This window comes from Limulus polyphemus, unplaced genomic scaffold, assembly GCF_000517525.1.
Source record: "Limulus polyphemus unplaced genomic scaffold, Limulus_polyphemus-2.1.2 Scaffold1454, whole genome shotgun sequence".
NCBI lineage: Eukaryota > Metazoa > Arthropoda > Merostomata > Xiphosura > Limulidae > Limulus > Limulus polyphemus.
Window position 1 is genome coordinate 60,372 of NW_013667064.1, and position 16,008 is coordinate 76,379.

General features: G+C 35.3%; 2 protein-coding genes across 8 annotated transcripts; both read left to right on the plus strand.

The window, feature by feature from the left end:
• Positions 1-1,419: 1,419 nt before the first annotated feature.
• LOC106463657 lies at positions 1,420-8,708 on the plus strand. Of its 2 annotated transcripts, none has more exons than XM_013923709.2 (4): positions 1,420-1,772; positions 1,920-1,978; positions 3,455-3,747; positions 8,181-8,708. In XM_013923709.2, the coding sequence occupies exons 2-4, from the start codon at positions 1,939-1,941 to the stop codon at positions 8,505-8,507; spliced, it is 660 nt and encodes a 219-aa protein (XP_013779163.1). In that variant the 5' UTR covers positions 1,420-1,772; positions 1,920-1,938; the 3' UTR covers positions 8,508-8,708. The 2 variants fall into 2 exon arrangements, with proteins under 2 accessions (XP_013779163.1, XP_013779165.1); XM_013923711.2 differs by having other exon boundaries at positions 1,709-1,727.
• On the plus strand, positions 4,751-8,174 carry LOC111086812. 6 transcript variants are annotated; one of them, XM_022391205.1, is made up of 3 exons: positions 4,751-6,805; positions 7,148-7,492; positions 7,532-8,174. In XM_022391205.1, exons 1-3 carry the CDS (start codon positions 6,393-6,395, stop codon positions 7,617-7,619), a joined length of 846 nt encoding a protein of 281 aa, XP_022246913.1. In that variant the 5' UTR covers positions 4,751-6,392; the 3' UTR covers positions 7,620-8,174. The 6 variants fall into 6 exon arrangements, with proteins under 6 accessions (XP_022246913.1, XP_022246915.1, XP_022246917.1 ...); XM_022391207.1 differs by having other exon boundaries at positions 7,148-7,422; positions 7,579-8,174; XM_022391209.1 differs by having other exon boundaries at positions 4,751-6,564; positions 6,733-6,787; positions 7,175-8,174.
• Positions 8,709-16,008: the final 7,300 nt, after the last annotated feature.

Sequence of the window (16,008 nt, forward strand, 5' to 3'; positions counted from 1 at the left end):
TTAGTAAAACAACAATGGGCGGCTATAGAGTTTTTGAAACACGAATATTATTACGTGCAGCGTAACTCACGATGTAAAACCAAAAGGCCAATAAGTGCAATATGTCAGTTAAAACATAACATAATTACAGGCCGGCCAATAAGTGCAATATGCTTGATCACACTTTTAATATAAAGATTTTGTCCTCTTGTGTTTGTATGTTTCTTTCCTTTGCAGTCCATATTCGATTTATCTGTGTAATATTTCCAGAATTTGCATTTTATGGATACTTTTGAATTTATCTGTTACTTATCAATGGACCACAGACATATATATAACATAATCGGATTCAAAGCCGAGTTCAAATAATTTAACAGACATATTGAAATAAGGTGTACATTTTAAACTTGTGCTTTATATATTTTACTGTCGTTAAGTACCAAAGTTTTACGTTGCGCGCGTGATCTGCTTTTATGCGTTTTCTACTGAATAAAGGCCTGTAATTATGTTATGTTTTAACTGACATATTGCACTTATTGGCCGGCCTGTAATTATGTTATGTTTTAACTGATATATTCCAGTTATTGGCCGGCCTGTAATTATGTTATATTTTAACTGATATATTCCACTTATTGGCCGGCCTGTAACTATGTTATGTTTTAGCTGGTATTTTCCACTTATTGGCCGGCCTGTAATTTTGTTATGTTTTAACTGGTATTTTCCACTTATTGGCCGACCTGTAATTATGTTATGTTTTAACTGCCTTTCCTTTGTAGGTATTTGGGATTTAATACTCAGGGTGGTCGCACATTAAGAAACTTATTTTCTTCTCGTTTGTGGTATATTACAATAAAACTTACAGGCTGCTGGGATTGAGAGAAGGATCTTCTAAAACGTGTCTTCACGGGACAAAGACAAAGAAAATTATATTACATCCGTAGAGCACAAATAGAAAGAGAATTCTTATAATACGTGAAAAGTGCGGTTTACTAGAATTCAACGCAGTATACGTCACCGGTTATTCCGAAATATTTTGGGGAGAAAAATCTCCAACTCATTATGAATCGTAAAAATATCTTAGTCACCCTTTGAGGTGAACTTGCAGAGTCAAAGTGATACGTTTTTTTTTCTAATCGTTGGAATATTATATATATGTAAATAATTATGTGAAATAATGAGAGGTACATCAGAAAACATGTATCTAACTCTTTCACTAATATCTGCATATTTATATATAAAATACAACGAACAACTACATTTTATGTTGTTGTTTTTTTCACCGACATAAATATTTCAATTAAAATTTATGAAAAATGAGGTAGAATAGCATAATTAATTAGAATATAACAAAAAAAATTGTTCAAGGTTAAGGATGTTGTACGCATGGTAAATTTCAAAGGCTAATAACGAATTACATCATGTTTGCTTATTCTGATTAACGTCGAAGGTCGTTTGCTACGCACAACTTTGAAATAGTTGAATTAGATTAAGCAAGATTTTTTAATGCGTTATCTGGAGCTTTCGTATCGGTTTTTAGTGGGAAGCAGGATAGTTATTCCTCTCTCTCATGGACACCTGGTTCCACAGTAATATTTTCCTCAGAAATGTTCGTAACTATCATAAAGTAAACACTTCAGCTGGAACATTTCAGTGGTGCAAGAGACTTATCACGTGACTGTCTGTCGTGTATATAAGTGGCTAAAAAGTATTTTAAGTTTAACTGTATTCAGTGAGTAAATAAGTTCAAGGTATTTACTGACTTTTTCTCGGTAATATAAGTTTTTGTTCTTCTGGTAAGCAATATATTTAAAAATATTATTTAATATTCTAATTCGTATAATATCATACATAGTATTTTGCCTCTATGTAATGTCAAATTAGCAGCATCTCTTTCCCAGAATATCTTTTTAATATGATCATGAATGTATTTACCATTGTAGGGAGGAAAAATAACCATAGATGGCTCTGTTGGAATATTTTGTTGGGCTGCTGGTGTTAGGTAAGTACATATTTGCATCTTCAAAGCGTATGTACTTCCCTTATTTGATAAGAATCTTTGTAATATTTTATGAAATTATTTATTGGGATAAGTGACGACTGTGTACAAGAAAAAATAAATTAGTTCCTGACATCCTTCCACACTCAGGCGCACACAACACAAATTATAAAAGTATCGTTAATTCTACTGTTCATTTTTAGTCTTAAAGATAATGATCTGTGATTATAAATTGTAAAATGAATTGATTTTTGTCTCTTAGCCAGTACATATTTATATCTTCTTTTCGATTGGTAAGACATTTTTTTAAAAAAATTTTCAACATGTACAGGCCTTTAAATTTACCTTAATTTGGACACACCATTTAATTATAAATAAAAGCAGTCTTCATCGTTGAATGGTATATCTGATATACTGTAGGTATGGAGTTTTCATTGGCATAGACCCGAGCCCCAATGGCACGAGACGATTGTTTTTTCATTTACTTTCTTTTTTTTTGAGTATGAAATGATGAATTGTGGCACTTTTCTTCTCTCAAATAGAATAACCAAAAATATATACGTATACATGTTGCACTTCTTGGCTTCTGGTGTTTACTTTTCTTTAACGACCTAGCACACCTATCATCAGGTTAGCATACCTTCATAGTGCTTAAAGTTAAACTTTCTAAACTCCCGACCTAACCACACTTTTCCAACTTTTCAAATACTTAACCTAACCACATTTCACAAAATATGGATATTAATTATTAGAGAAATAATTTTGGCATGCTGATAAGCGTCCCCCAAATCGGGTAATCTAAAGGCTTAGTGTCTCTCTATCTCTGAAATGTTGTAAGCCAAGATTTGAGAAGAAAATATATTTAATTTCATTCAAATGTACAACCCTTCTTCATTGTTAAATATGAAAAAACATTCCGCCTAAAATAGAGTTGTAAAGAAACATTAAAACATGTTGTTGGTGTACGTTAACAGTCATAAGTTGTCGATAGAGCATATATCTAAGTAAGAAACGTTTATAATTAATGTTGTTAATAAATGAACACTTTTCAAAACGAAACATGGCATGTTTTTACTATTGTAATGTATTAAAAATACGGTTACTAATATTGAGAACTGATACTTTTATAAACGATTAGCCCAAACGGACGGGATTGGGGACACACCATTACTCTTGTCAGTAGGCTTGTCAGTTTATCTTAACTCCTTCCTAGCTTTTAGCTGGTACCCACTTTCAGCTGCGTATATCAAAGCAAATTTGGGCTAGTGTCTTGTTGGGGGACGCAACGACTAGGCACGAGCATACGTCCACCAGCAATCTCTTGATTACCACTTCGAAGCACGAACACTAGACAACACTCTCCCCTGTGCAATGTAGTGGCTGTGCGTTATCAAACTCATTAAAAGAATATCCATTGCATCTATCTTCTTCGTAATTTCCCGAATAAATTCTCATAATTATTATTTTTCCTTCCTCTAGGGACAACGCTAGGAGCTACATATCGAGATTCCAACAATTATCTAGACACAGTGTTGAACATAAACCTACAAAATGAAATTCGAAATCTTCGTATGGATCCAATCTCCCTTGCAAATTTCACCACCGAAATTAAAGATAAGGTGACTGTTATAACGGTAAAAGTCACTTCTAAGTATTACGATGGCGAAATGACCGGATTGTCTCAAGTACAACGATGGGGTAACTGCTCACAACCCAGGTACTCTTACGGAAATATTACAATCAATTGTACCTTGGCTTTTAATGACCTTAAGGTAAGTACTGATTTGTTAGTAATATTTTAACATTTATGGTTTACTCATTTACCAATTCTTGCTTCCCTTTTGGCCCGGCATGGCCAGGTGATTAGGGCGCTCGACTCGCAATCCCCGTCACACCAAACATGTTTGCCCTTTCAGCCGTGGGGGCGTTATAATGTGACGGTCAATCCCACTATTCGTTGGCAAAATAGTAGCCCAAGAGTTGGTGGTGGGTGGTGATGACTAGCTGCCTTCACTCTAGTCTTACACTGCTAAATTAGGGAGGCTAGCGCAGATAGTCCTCGTGTAGCTTTGCGCGAAATTCATAACAAACAAACAAGCTTCCCTTTTACATAATATATTAATTATTAATGTTCATCTTAAGTATGTTGTTAATGTATACTTATGTAGATAAATGCAGCAAAGATTTAGATATAAGTAGCGTTACAATTGTAATTTAATTTCTCATCATCAATCTTTTATGTCACACAAAAACATATATTGGCACTGAAATTTTGTCATCTTCCATCATGGCTGTAACTTACAGATAAACGTATTTTTGTACTAAATTTTTTGTTCATCTTCTATCAGCTCCGTATGTTATAAAGAAAATGTCTTTCATTGGCGTTCGTTATGTCATCTTCCATTAAGCACATATGTCATACAAATGGTTTGGTGCTACTATAGCGTTCGGTCTACAAATATATTTACAGTATAGCGTGCTGTCTACACAGATACTGTCATCATCATTTTTCGTTTATATGCAATTGGCGCCATTTATCATAAATAACGCTTTTAAACTAATAAAGTACAAAATACCATTACATAACATTTTTTGGGACAAATATAATCGGAATTATGTAAATTCCAAAAATCAAAACTAGCCCAATTATAACCTACATTTAAGGTACTGTTTTGGAACATATAACTTATTAAGTTATTATTATTTGCTGAACAAAAACGTAGGTGGACGTAAATTATTTAGCAATAAATTATGTTTTAGTCAATCATGAAAACGGCGGTGATGATGATAGTATCTGTGTAAACAGCACGCTATAGTAGCACCAAAGGTCTTTTGTATTGAACTTTATGTATTTAATATTCCCTAATAAACTTGCATTTTCACTAAATGGACCATCTCATCTTCAATCAACTTCGTATTTCATACAATAACGTACCTTCACACTAAATGTATTATGTCATCTTCCACCAACGTCGTGTTTTTATATTGAAATGTATTATGCCATCTTCACACAGAACGTGTATATTTTTGCACCAGAATGTTTTATGTTGTCTTGTACCAGGCTCTTATTTTATTCAGAAAAGTGTTTTTGCACTGAATTATTTTGTCATCTTCCTTCATGTACACATTTCATATAGAAACGTATTTTTATACTGAGTGTTGTACGGCATCTTCCATCAGCTTCTTATTTTATACAGAAACGTATTTTGCACTGAAAACTTTATTTCGACTTTCATTAATCTCGTATTTTTATACCGAATTTCTCTTGTGTTTTCTTCCATTAGCTTCTTATTTCAATTATAAACATATTTTTGTGCTGAAGATTTTTATGTAATCTTCTGTCGGCCACATGTTTCAAGACGTTATAGTTTATGAATCTTCCTCATTAAAAAAATATTTAACTTGAAAAACACCAACAAATGTGGGCAAACGTTTTACCCGTGTGATAGTCTGAACCGTCAAAAGAAGTATCTAACCGGGAATTGCAAGTCATTTAACCTTTTACTTCAGGTAGTAGAGCATTCCCTCGTAGTGTGAGAGATTCCAGGTTCAAATTTTACTCGCATTTTACTCAAATTTTATCACACTCGCAGCTACAACTGTTTATCTCTGGGGGTGTTGGAAAATTACCGACAATTTCATCATTACAGCTTTAGAGAAATTGTGACTTATACATTAATCTATTTTTATGTTTGGAAATTCTGCATATGTAAAAACAAAAGACGTTTAATCTTGTTTGTGCAAAACTTTATGATGGTTTTTATTCATTTTTTAATATTACTTCTCTTACAACCTTCTTTTTTTCCTTTTTTTTTTTTGAGAAAAAGCATTGTTCAATTTTAATCAGTTGATAATCAGTTGTTTTCCTAAGTCGATCTCTTCTTTTGATCAAAATCGTAAGCTTATTTTGTTACGAGTATTTTTCAAATGATTTCCAGTCAAAATAACCAGATCTTCCGATTCGGAATACGGAAAACCACAAATTAAAATCAAAACAAAATCTTCGAACGCTCTACGATCAAGGGCTTTTCTTTTGTTTATTCTGATGCAGGAGATGGTATCTGGTATCGGTGTATAACTTTCAAGCTTCTAAAAACCTTTAACGATCTGAACCCTGAGACGATGGTAACCATAATATCTATTATATTTTGTTATAAAATACGAAGACTCGTCAGAGTTGGGACGATTGGGTAAATCGAAAAAGGCCTACTATTTTAGGAAATATTTTAATAAACACATGACTTTCATGTAAATCATTTAAATTCTTGGTAAAGAACAAATGTTCCAGATTTTCTGTAGTGCTGCCCCCTCCTCAGTTGTTAACAGTCAGTAAAGTTATATACTTTTATGCAATAGTATCACCTTCGCGATGATTGATCTGTCATGAACGTGTTCGTCACATGACTTATGAGTAACAATGGATCTGTTCTCAATTTGTCAAATGCCCTATACAGTAATGGAGCTGGCATCTGTTTATTACATGGCCTACACAGTAATGGATATGGCATCTGTTCGTCACAGGGACTACAGGGTAACGGATATGGCGTCTGTTCGTCACAGGGACTACAGGGTAACGGATCTGGTATCTATTTATCACAGGACCTACACGGTAATAGATCTGGATCTGGCATCTGTTTATTACATGACCTACACAGTAACGGATCTGCCACCAGTTCGTCACAGGGACTACAGGGCAACGGATCTGGTATCTATTTATCACAGGACCTACACGGTAATAGATCTGGATCTGGCATCTGTTCGTCACAGGGCCTGCACGGTAATAGATCTGGATCTGGCATCTGTTCGTCACAGGGCCTGCACGGTAATAGTTCTGGATCTGGCATCTGTTAGGTTATGTAATAAACAGATGCCAGATCCAGATCTATTACCGTGTAGGCTATGTGACGAACAGATGCCAGATCCAGAACTATTACCGTGCAGGCCCTGTGACGAATAGACACCAGATCCATATATTTTACCGTGTAGGCCCTGTGACGAACAGATGCCAGATCTAGATCTATTACCGTGTAGGCCCTGTGACGGTGACGAATAGATACCAGATCCGTTACCCTGTAGTCCCTGTGACAAACAGATGCCACATCCATTACCGTGTAGGCTCTGTGACAAACAGATGCCAGATCCGTTACTTTGTTGGGCCTACACGGTAATAGGTCTGGATCTGGCATCTGTTCGTCACAGGGCCTACACGGTAATAGATCTGGATCTGGCATCTGTTTGTCACAGGGCCTACACGGTAATAGATCTAGATCTGGCATCTGTTCGTCACAGGGCCTGCACGGTAATGGATCTGGATTTGACATTTGTTCATCACAGGGCCTACACGGTAATAGATCTGGATCTGGCATCTGTTCGTCACAGAGCCTACACGGTAATAGATCTAGATCTGGCATCTGTTCGTCACAGGGTCTACACAGTAATGGATCTGGCATCTGTTTGTCACAGGGCATACAGAGTAAGGGATGTGGCATCTGTTTGTCACAGGGCCTACACGGTAATGGACGTGGCATTTGTTTGTCACAGGGCATACAGAGTAAGGGATGTGGCATCTGTTTGTCACAGGGTCTACACGGTAACGGATCTATCATCTGTTTATTACATGACCTACACATCGGGTCATATTTAAGACGAAGAACTATTCTAGTTAATAAATGAAACTTAACATAAAGTACTTTTATACGCATGCATCTTGTGTATGTATGTATGTGTGTGTGTGTGTGTGTGTGTGGCTACGCATATATAAGTATACATATTAACATTCTTATTCGTCATATGTCAGATTTAGATACAATGTAAGCATTTATAAAACGTATACATATATAGTATGAATATTTGTAGTAAAATCATGGAGATTTACACAAATGACAGTTTATTTTATATTAAATCTACGAGTATGCTGTTTAGTTTGGCAACTCATATGATTTCTTTAGAAAAGATAAAAATATGGGATGAAATTTACAAAAACATAATAAATAATTTCTTCTTATTCTTCCGTGTGCGAAACAAAAATGGCGGATGAAGTTTTAAACATTACACACGTTTGGAACTCAGTGAGACCAGACGTTATAATTCAACGTTCAGGTTATATTATTTAAAGTCGTAGATCAGGAACTATATTTTGAAGTAGTAATTATGTTGTATTACTTGAAATATGACTAACATGGTTTATAATTTTTTTTGTCACCAGGTGGAATATTACTCCAGTATGAAATATGGAGTGATACCCAGCGTTCGAGTGAAGGGAAAAACTAACATTACTTCTGTTAGAGCTTTTGTAGAATTCCACGCAAATTTGACAGCAAACTACCCTGTTCTCAAAGCTTTCAGAATTATCAGTGGTCCGATTAAAATGGAAACGATTTTCAGTGGGCTGGGTCCTCTTAATAGTTTTCTTTCCAAGCTTAGCCAAAGTTATGCTGCCGAGGTGAGCAACATTGTCACAAATGTTATCTTTAGCAACTTTGCCTACGTTCTCGAAAGAAGTGCTGTTAAAACTCCACTTCCCAAGCCGTAAATAGTTTTTAAATCGGCGGCTGTTAATAAAAAACGGAAGTTTAAAATATCTTCAGAGTGCATTCGATTTGTGTGTTATAAAACCCAATTTTCGTACCTTAACACTGGTTCTAACAGACCTGTTTTGCAAACAGACATATAAAGTGAGATGTAAAAGTGAAATATATTACGAGAAAAAGAATAAAATAATTTCTTATATTATTTTGCGCCTTTCGAGTTCGATAAAAAGTTGCTTTCATACAGATATTCCGATTATTTTGTGTCATGAATTAATAAAGCAACTTTACAATATTTTGGATAATGTAAAGGAGCTTTATTCACCTTTGGTAGTTCAGGGACGATGTTCGTTCTTGCTAATATATACGAAACTTACACGATTCAGAATAAATCATTATCGCCACATAAATACTTCTTTTAAAAATATATTAGTAAATGTGAGGTACATGTATTGAAACGTAATTTGTATATTACTTTCAAGTTTCATCAGCACTGATCATCACGAGACCATCACGCTGTAAATGTCAGTTATTTATATACAGAAAGATTCAATAAGTGGTACGAGGTATGAAAAGCATCCTTAACTATAACAACTACAGCATGGTTCATGCGAACCTCAAAATAAAAAATATTACATAAAATTGTGTAAAAATTGAGTTTAAAAGCAGAATGTTTGGAGAAGTTTGAATGGATGGTATGGGCTATCGAAGTTAGGAGATTCACATAAATATATTCCCAGATTAAAAAAAAAATAAAGTAAATTAGTGAAACCCATCACTTTCATTTGTTTCTACGTTCACTATAAATTGTAAAAGTATTCACTAATTTTTTCGACAAAGTGAAGTCATGAGTAATAAAACCAGTGGAGAGCCAACTCGCAGATCTGATAAAAGTTTAAATTATGGGTTTCTATTTATTTAAATACACCCTATCTACCATGTGATGAAATAATAGATTCAATAGTCAGGAAGAACAGCTTTAGCCGCTAGACGCAATGTTGAAGCTAAGTTAGGAAAGATATAATTGGTAAAATATCAATATTTTATTTTAATAAATAAAACGACAATTTCTAACACAAAAATGATCAAAATGTTTATATTCACGTTTGAGAAATCATGTTATATTCCTCTTTATCTTTTAAGTCGATTGCAAAAAATAAAATAACAAAATGATAATTTGTTTTATTGACCAAATATGCTGTTAATTATATTGAATTATAAAGTAGAGACACATCTCTCTCTGGGTAGGTCTGAACATTAGAAACTAGGAATACTAGAAGTCATTCACTTACATCTGGTTTAGTTTTTCTCAACCCTGTCGATTAAAAACTGAACTGAGTTCATCACAATAGGAGATGACTACCCATATATACTAATAGCACAAGAACAACAATTAACATATCAAAACAAAAGTACCTATTGATTTGACAAGAAATGCCCGACACAATCAACGTCAAATAAATATAAAAGTAGGATTTAAAACAATTAAACTGATAATACATTTGTGTGGTAGTTGATTGATATGAATATTTTGAATCTGTAGTTGTTGATAGAGTTATAAAACGCACGAAACATTGATTCAATTAAAATAACATAATAAACTTGGACTTATCAAAAAATAAATAACTTCTGATTTTATAAAATAACACTAATAATTATTAAGCATATCAGATAATGCTGAATTTATGGTATTAACTTGACAACACGTGTGTTTTGAACTACAGTTCAGGCATGTTGTATCAAAGGTTATGTTACTACAAACATCCTTCTGATGAATATATTTAGTAAGATAAGTAAGATTAAGTATGATTCTGTCTTACTTTTTCATCACCTCTTTAAATATAGTAAAGCTCAACTGAACAGTGAAAAATATGATACTAGGATAAAGAAAAGAGCATTTCACTCCGAAATATTTGGAACGTATCAGATTACGACTAACAGTTAAAATGCTCCTGTGTTCAATAGTTTTAATGTTAGTTTAATGGAGAAGAGGCCACAGCAGACATGACTTATTTTCATCTTTCCATTATTTACTACGGAATTTGGAGGAATGGGGCATTCCTCTAATTTTGTTTTGGAACAAGATATGCGCATTTTCGTTTGAAATGCCCTAGTGGTTTATATTCATATCATACACTCCATTTCTCCTGCTAATATAGCCATGAAGAAAGCCCGTTATTGCTATGGCTCAACAATCATGGAAAGATTTAGAAAGTTCTGATCACTCACTGGTATCCAATGTTGTTGAGCCAAGATTCCAAGAGGTGCTTGCCACAGGGTAAGCTAGGCGTTGTATTAGAGCTTTTCTCGACGCAAGCATCACCGAAGATTTTTGTGATTGCGACCGAGCTGTTTTAATTACCACTGTGGGCTTCCTCTTCTGTTTAATATTATAACTTCAAACCTGAATGCAACAGAAATACCATCTGTTAAGATCTCTAACACCTATATGATATTCCATCGTTTCACTCAGGAGACCTTGAATGAACTTATTCACGATGCTGTTTTCGTGAGCCACAACTGCCAAATTGGGATATGCCTTTCCATGAAACAGTTGCAGATCAGTTACCCAGATTCCCACCTTCTCTTTCGTGCCTTCAACTTAGCCCAGTTGACATGTCAGTTTTTTACTGGGTTAAAACGTGTAGAAAACATCTATGATTGTGTCCCAATCATTGAGGTAATTCTGGTCCAAGTATTCGGTCAAATTGAGTGTTGATTTACTGAGACTGAACATCAGGCATTGCACCAGTGAATAGTTACTGCCTGAAACATTTATGGATGCAGTCCTAGCCTTCCCAAGCAACACCTTTAAATGATGGTGTAAATAGTTTTTCATCTTCCAACAGGGTCCTGTGGCTGGTAGAACAAAACATATGTAGTGGCACTTCGGCCAACATGTAACCGAGACACTAACAACGTCACGAGTGCCAAGAGGCACTGGTGCCCAGTGGCTTGTGATCCCCGCAGAGTGGTGAGTTTCTGAGGTAAACTTGTGAGCCAGGTCTGACCTGTGCTTTCAGTAGCTTGTCTTATATTTCAGCAGGGCTCTCATCTACTTCATGGGTTGTTTTCCCTATTAGGTCCCACTGTATCTCCTAATGAAGAGACCGCATAATCAGGTGGATTTCTTCCACTAGAGGCACCTTCACTCGCCTATTTACTACACATGACATCGACCAGCAGTGGGGATTAAACTCGACGGTTGGTAACAAACTGAGTTCCTCATAGAGCTCTTCTCATTTGGTCTCTGGGACTCCAGTTAGTATGTCTCTACTGTGAAATTTAGTTATTAATACCACGTGCACATTGAAATTAGAATCACAGTGAGAACAGAACCAGCAACTCAGGAACCTCCTAACAGAAGTTCTCTATAAAATTGTGGCTAGATTGAGGTCATAGGCATGGTCCTTTGCACATGTGGAAAATGTCATTTCAAAGTTTTTCAAAGTACAAACTTATGTTAGCAATGAGAGTACAAAGAAGTGCAGAAAAACATTATGAAAACAAAGAAAAAACACAAATACAAATCCTGGGGGCACAGCACCAAAATTTCTTTTTACTACTTTACTCTGTGGTATTCTGTGTACTGATAATCTTAAAGATAAGGTTATTAGTAAATTAAAATAACAAGAAGTTCAACAGAAAATGCTATATAGAGTTAGATGTGAATTTTCTACATAACTAAACTGGAAAAGAAGACTGGACACAATTTGTTGGCGAAAGAAATAATTATTTATTAAACCCAAGAAGATATGAAACATAATTCAACTAGACAAGTTCACAGGACAACAGTCAGCACTTTTCTCTAGTACTGGAGATAGATCATTACCCATGGAATGTTAGGATAAAACCTAACTATCTAGTTTGAATGTATCCGTTAAGAATGAGATAGCTAACTACTACAGCCTTGGCCAAACTGTTTGCATATTTTGTAACGAATAAGATCATTGTTATTAAGATGGAATACAATTACACTTAGCACTGTAAAACTGAAAAATGCATGTTATATTAAACATTTACATGTGTAATTTGTATAATGAGATAGATTTAATGGACATCATGAACGAATAATTAGAACAGCAAAAAATTTTATCAGACACCTGTAGAAAGATGTGTAATTCAGCATTTCACTTATCACAATAAAACCTTACCAAAACATATAAAATGATAAATATAACACCAAATTATTATAAATAGCGCCTGTAACCTTATATCAGCTCATATTAAACATTCAGTATTTGGTTAGTCCTCTTTTTATTCTAGACGAGGCGACGTGGCATGCTGTTGATGAGATTACTGATGTAATCCACCGTGATTTCATCCCAACTTGTCACTAGAAAGCGCTGCAACTCAGGTACAGTAATTGTTTTAGGGTCGTGGTTAGCAATTTTATGGCTCAGTTCTGCCCAACAGTTCTCAGTGGGATTACAGGCTGGAGACTTTGCTGGCCATGGAAATCTTGTAAAGTCTTCCACTGTAGGTAGTGTCACTGTCATACTGGAACACAAAACTATTGCCAAATCTTGCCCTAGTATGTGGTAGAAATATAGTCTCTATGTGATGCCGATAGGAGCCGCCATTGACGTTTCCCTGGATGATATGAAGAGTAATTTTTCCACTATGACGAATAGCTGCCCAAACATGTACTGCACCATCTCCTGTTTGTTCCCTGTAGGAAAGACAGTCTTCCTTCATCTGTCTCCAGGCAAACGACAAACACGAATCCTACCATCAGCTTTTACAAGCCGAAAACAGGGCTCATCTGAAAAGATGAAATGCCATCAGTGACCTAATTGTAAATTGGCATGCTGTCTTACCGAAGTAACACAGTGACGGCAGTGAATTCTGGTCAATATCGGTTTCCAGATAGCTTGGTTTTTGCAAAATAACTTTGTTTGGTTAGTCTTCTACTTACTTTTCTTCTGGATACCATGGAATGAATATGGTCATGCCATTCCTGTCGTAAGGTGTTACAAGACTTCTTTCGACCTTGACATGTCAACCTGATCAAAATGCGGTCATCTCAGGCAGTAGTTTTTGGCGTCTACCATTAAACTTTCCTGAAACAAAGTTTCTTGTTTTTCAGGATTCTGGATACAATCCACTGGGAATAACCTACTGTTCTGGCAATGTCAATTTGCTTCATACTATTTCTGGACAGTTGAACAGTTTGACACCCTAAAACTTCTGGTACGTGACGAGGCATGACTCTACACCAAGTATGGAGAAACTTTCCAAACAAAGCATTGATCTGTTTCGAAAAAGATTATACCAAAAACACACCCCTTTTATACAAAACAGATGTGTATGTATATTTTGAGGAAAAACTGCTCAAAACAATTATACAGACCAGAATAACAACTCGTACATGTTTGTCCAATCATACTCTATCTTCTCTGTTACTACTCGGGCATTTACTCAATAACTACTCCATGCATGTAGACAACTACATCAATATAGTATGCAAACATTTTCGCCAAGACTCTATATTGAAACCACTAGGGTTATGACTCTCAAAGTGCATCCTTTATTTGGCCATTCTAAAAGTAAAAATAGGGGGGGGGGTATATTCTCTAGATTTCGCAATTCACCAATAGCCAGTAGTACTATCCAAACATTCATAGTTTATACAATTATGTTTTGCTACTGCAATCTTTCCCATAAGAGCCAAACATGAATTACCTAGAACATTAGGTAACTTGAGCAAAGGCACTGATTGAATGTTGACCCAAAAGATGTGAGCAACAGTTATTATGGCTGGGAGTGATTATTCTGAGTTTCAAAACATTTTAAAGCTCAAAGGACTTTGCAATCCTTGCTTTACAAGCACTTATGTGAACTTTGTGATGAAAATTTGCAGGATATGTTTTCTGAAAAAGACCTGAGTACACGTTTGTGTATGTGAAAGTGATTTTAAGTAGTATTTACAAACAAGTCCATATCTTCAAGTATGCGAACTCTGTACATTATTTACAGATGTTCAGTGACGAGGTTGTGCTTTTATCACACAAAATGTGGATCAGAATGTTATAAATTGTAGTGGGAAGAGTACTTGTTTCACTGGATTTTGTTTATTTTCCTGAGATAACGAATGTAGTGGGTATATCAACTCCAATTTATGGAATGATATGGAGCTAATTTGGCTACTGATCTTTGTAACTGTCTAGAAAAGTGGCTTTATTTTACTGTTGGATATTGAATTTAGCTGGGTCTGAATGTGTGCTAGTTAATTTTTATTGTAGCAGACAGCACGAACATTTATCCAGTTATGTGAGCTTTAGTTGGAAAATGTTAGTTCAGCTAAATTCTGCATGTGGTTATTTATTTTTTGACGTTGAGATAGAGTTGAGTTTATCGAATCCTAGATGGCAATGTGTTATGGTACCATGGCTACTGAGAAATAGTTGGCGACAGGAGCCTGTGCTGTGTGCTATAGTTTCTGTACATGAACCTGAAACATCTCGTCAGAAGCTCTGACTGCATATGATATATACTACATAAGTAACTTTGATATTTGAACTACTGGGCACGTGACAGGTAAGATATCCCAGGCTTTTTTCTGAACCCATAGTGCATTCTACTGTGGTATTCTCAAGTGCACTAGTTGTTTTACAGGCAAGGATAGCAACAATAATAGCAGGAGAAATGACAGTAAATGTTATTTAGAAAATTTCTGAATTTTTGACACCTTCCATGGGAGAGTTAGTAGCACCAAAGGGAAATGATTTATAACAATCTGTATCTAGGACAACTTAGTCACATACCATAACCAATTTTTCTATGTTAAAACCTACATACATACCTGCACATGTTTATGTGTGAAATATTTCAAAAACATTAGTTGAACATGAAATGTTCATCTGTTTATACTAGAAAGGAAGACAACTGGTATGTTTCACATACCACACTGGCAGTCGGGGAGTTGCCATAGATTAGTATAGTGCAGAAAATGTGTAAAGGTTTTAGGAATGGTAATAGCAGCTTTTACACAGTCGTTAACAATAACAAATGATATGTTAACAATTACAGGAAATAGCTCTGAGAAAAGGGACACCATGATGGCAATACCTTTCGTCAATTTCATCCAAAATGATAGTATATCTTCTCCTTGTCAGATGTAGAAAGAATACAGTGTCACAGCTTATTCAGTGAAGAAATAAAGAGTGGTACAATCATGGAGAAAGTATGCTAGTCAGCCAGCAATGTTACTCCTCATAAACCCATCCTTCACACAACTTGTTCTTTCTGACAGTATAAGCAAGTTTCAGAAAAGTCTCTTGTAAGGAGAGACACACAGGATAGTAAGCATCAATTAACTTCTGGGTGTCACCCATATTATTGAAAATATCTTGACAGTTCCATTGTATCAGTATGCCAATTTTTATCTAGAATTCTGAGGAAACTGAGATGGGGAGCTTTGATGTGGTTTTGGTTTACGACCTGAACTGAAGGACAAGAAGTACATGGAATGAGTCAAAGGGACTGGCCCTAATTGCTCAGTGA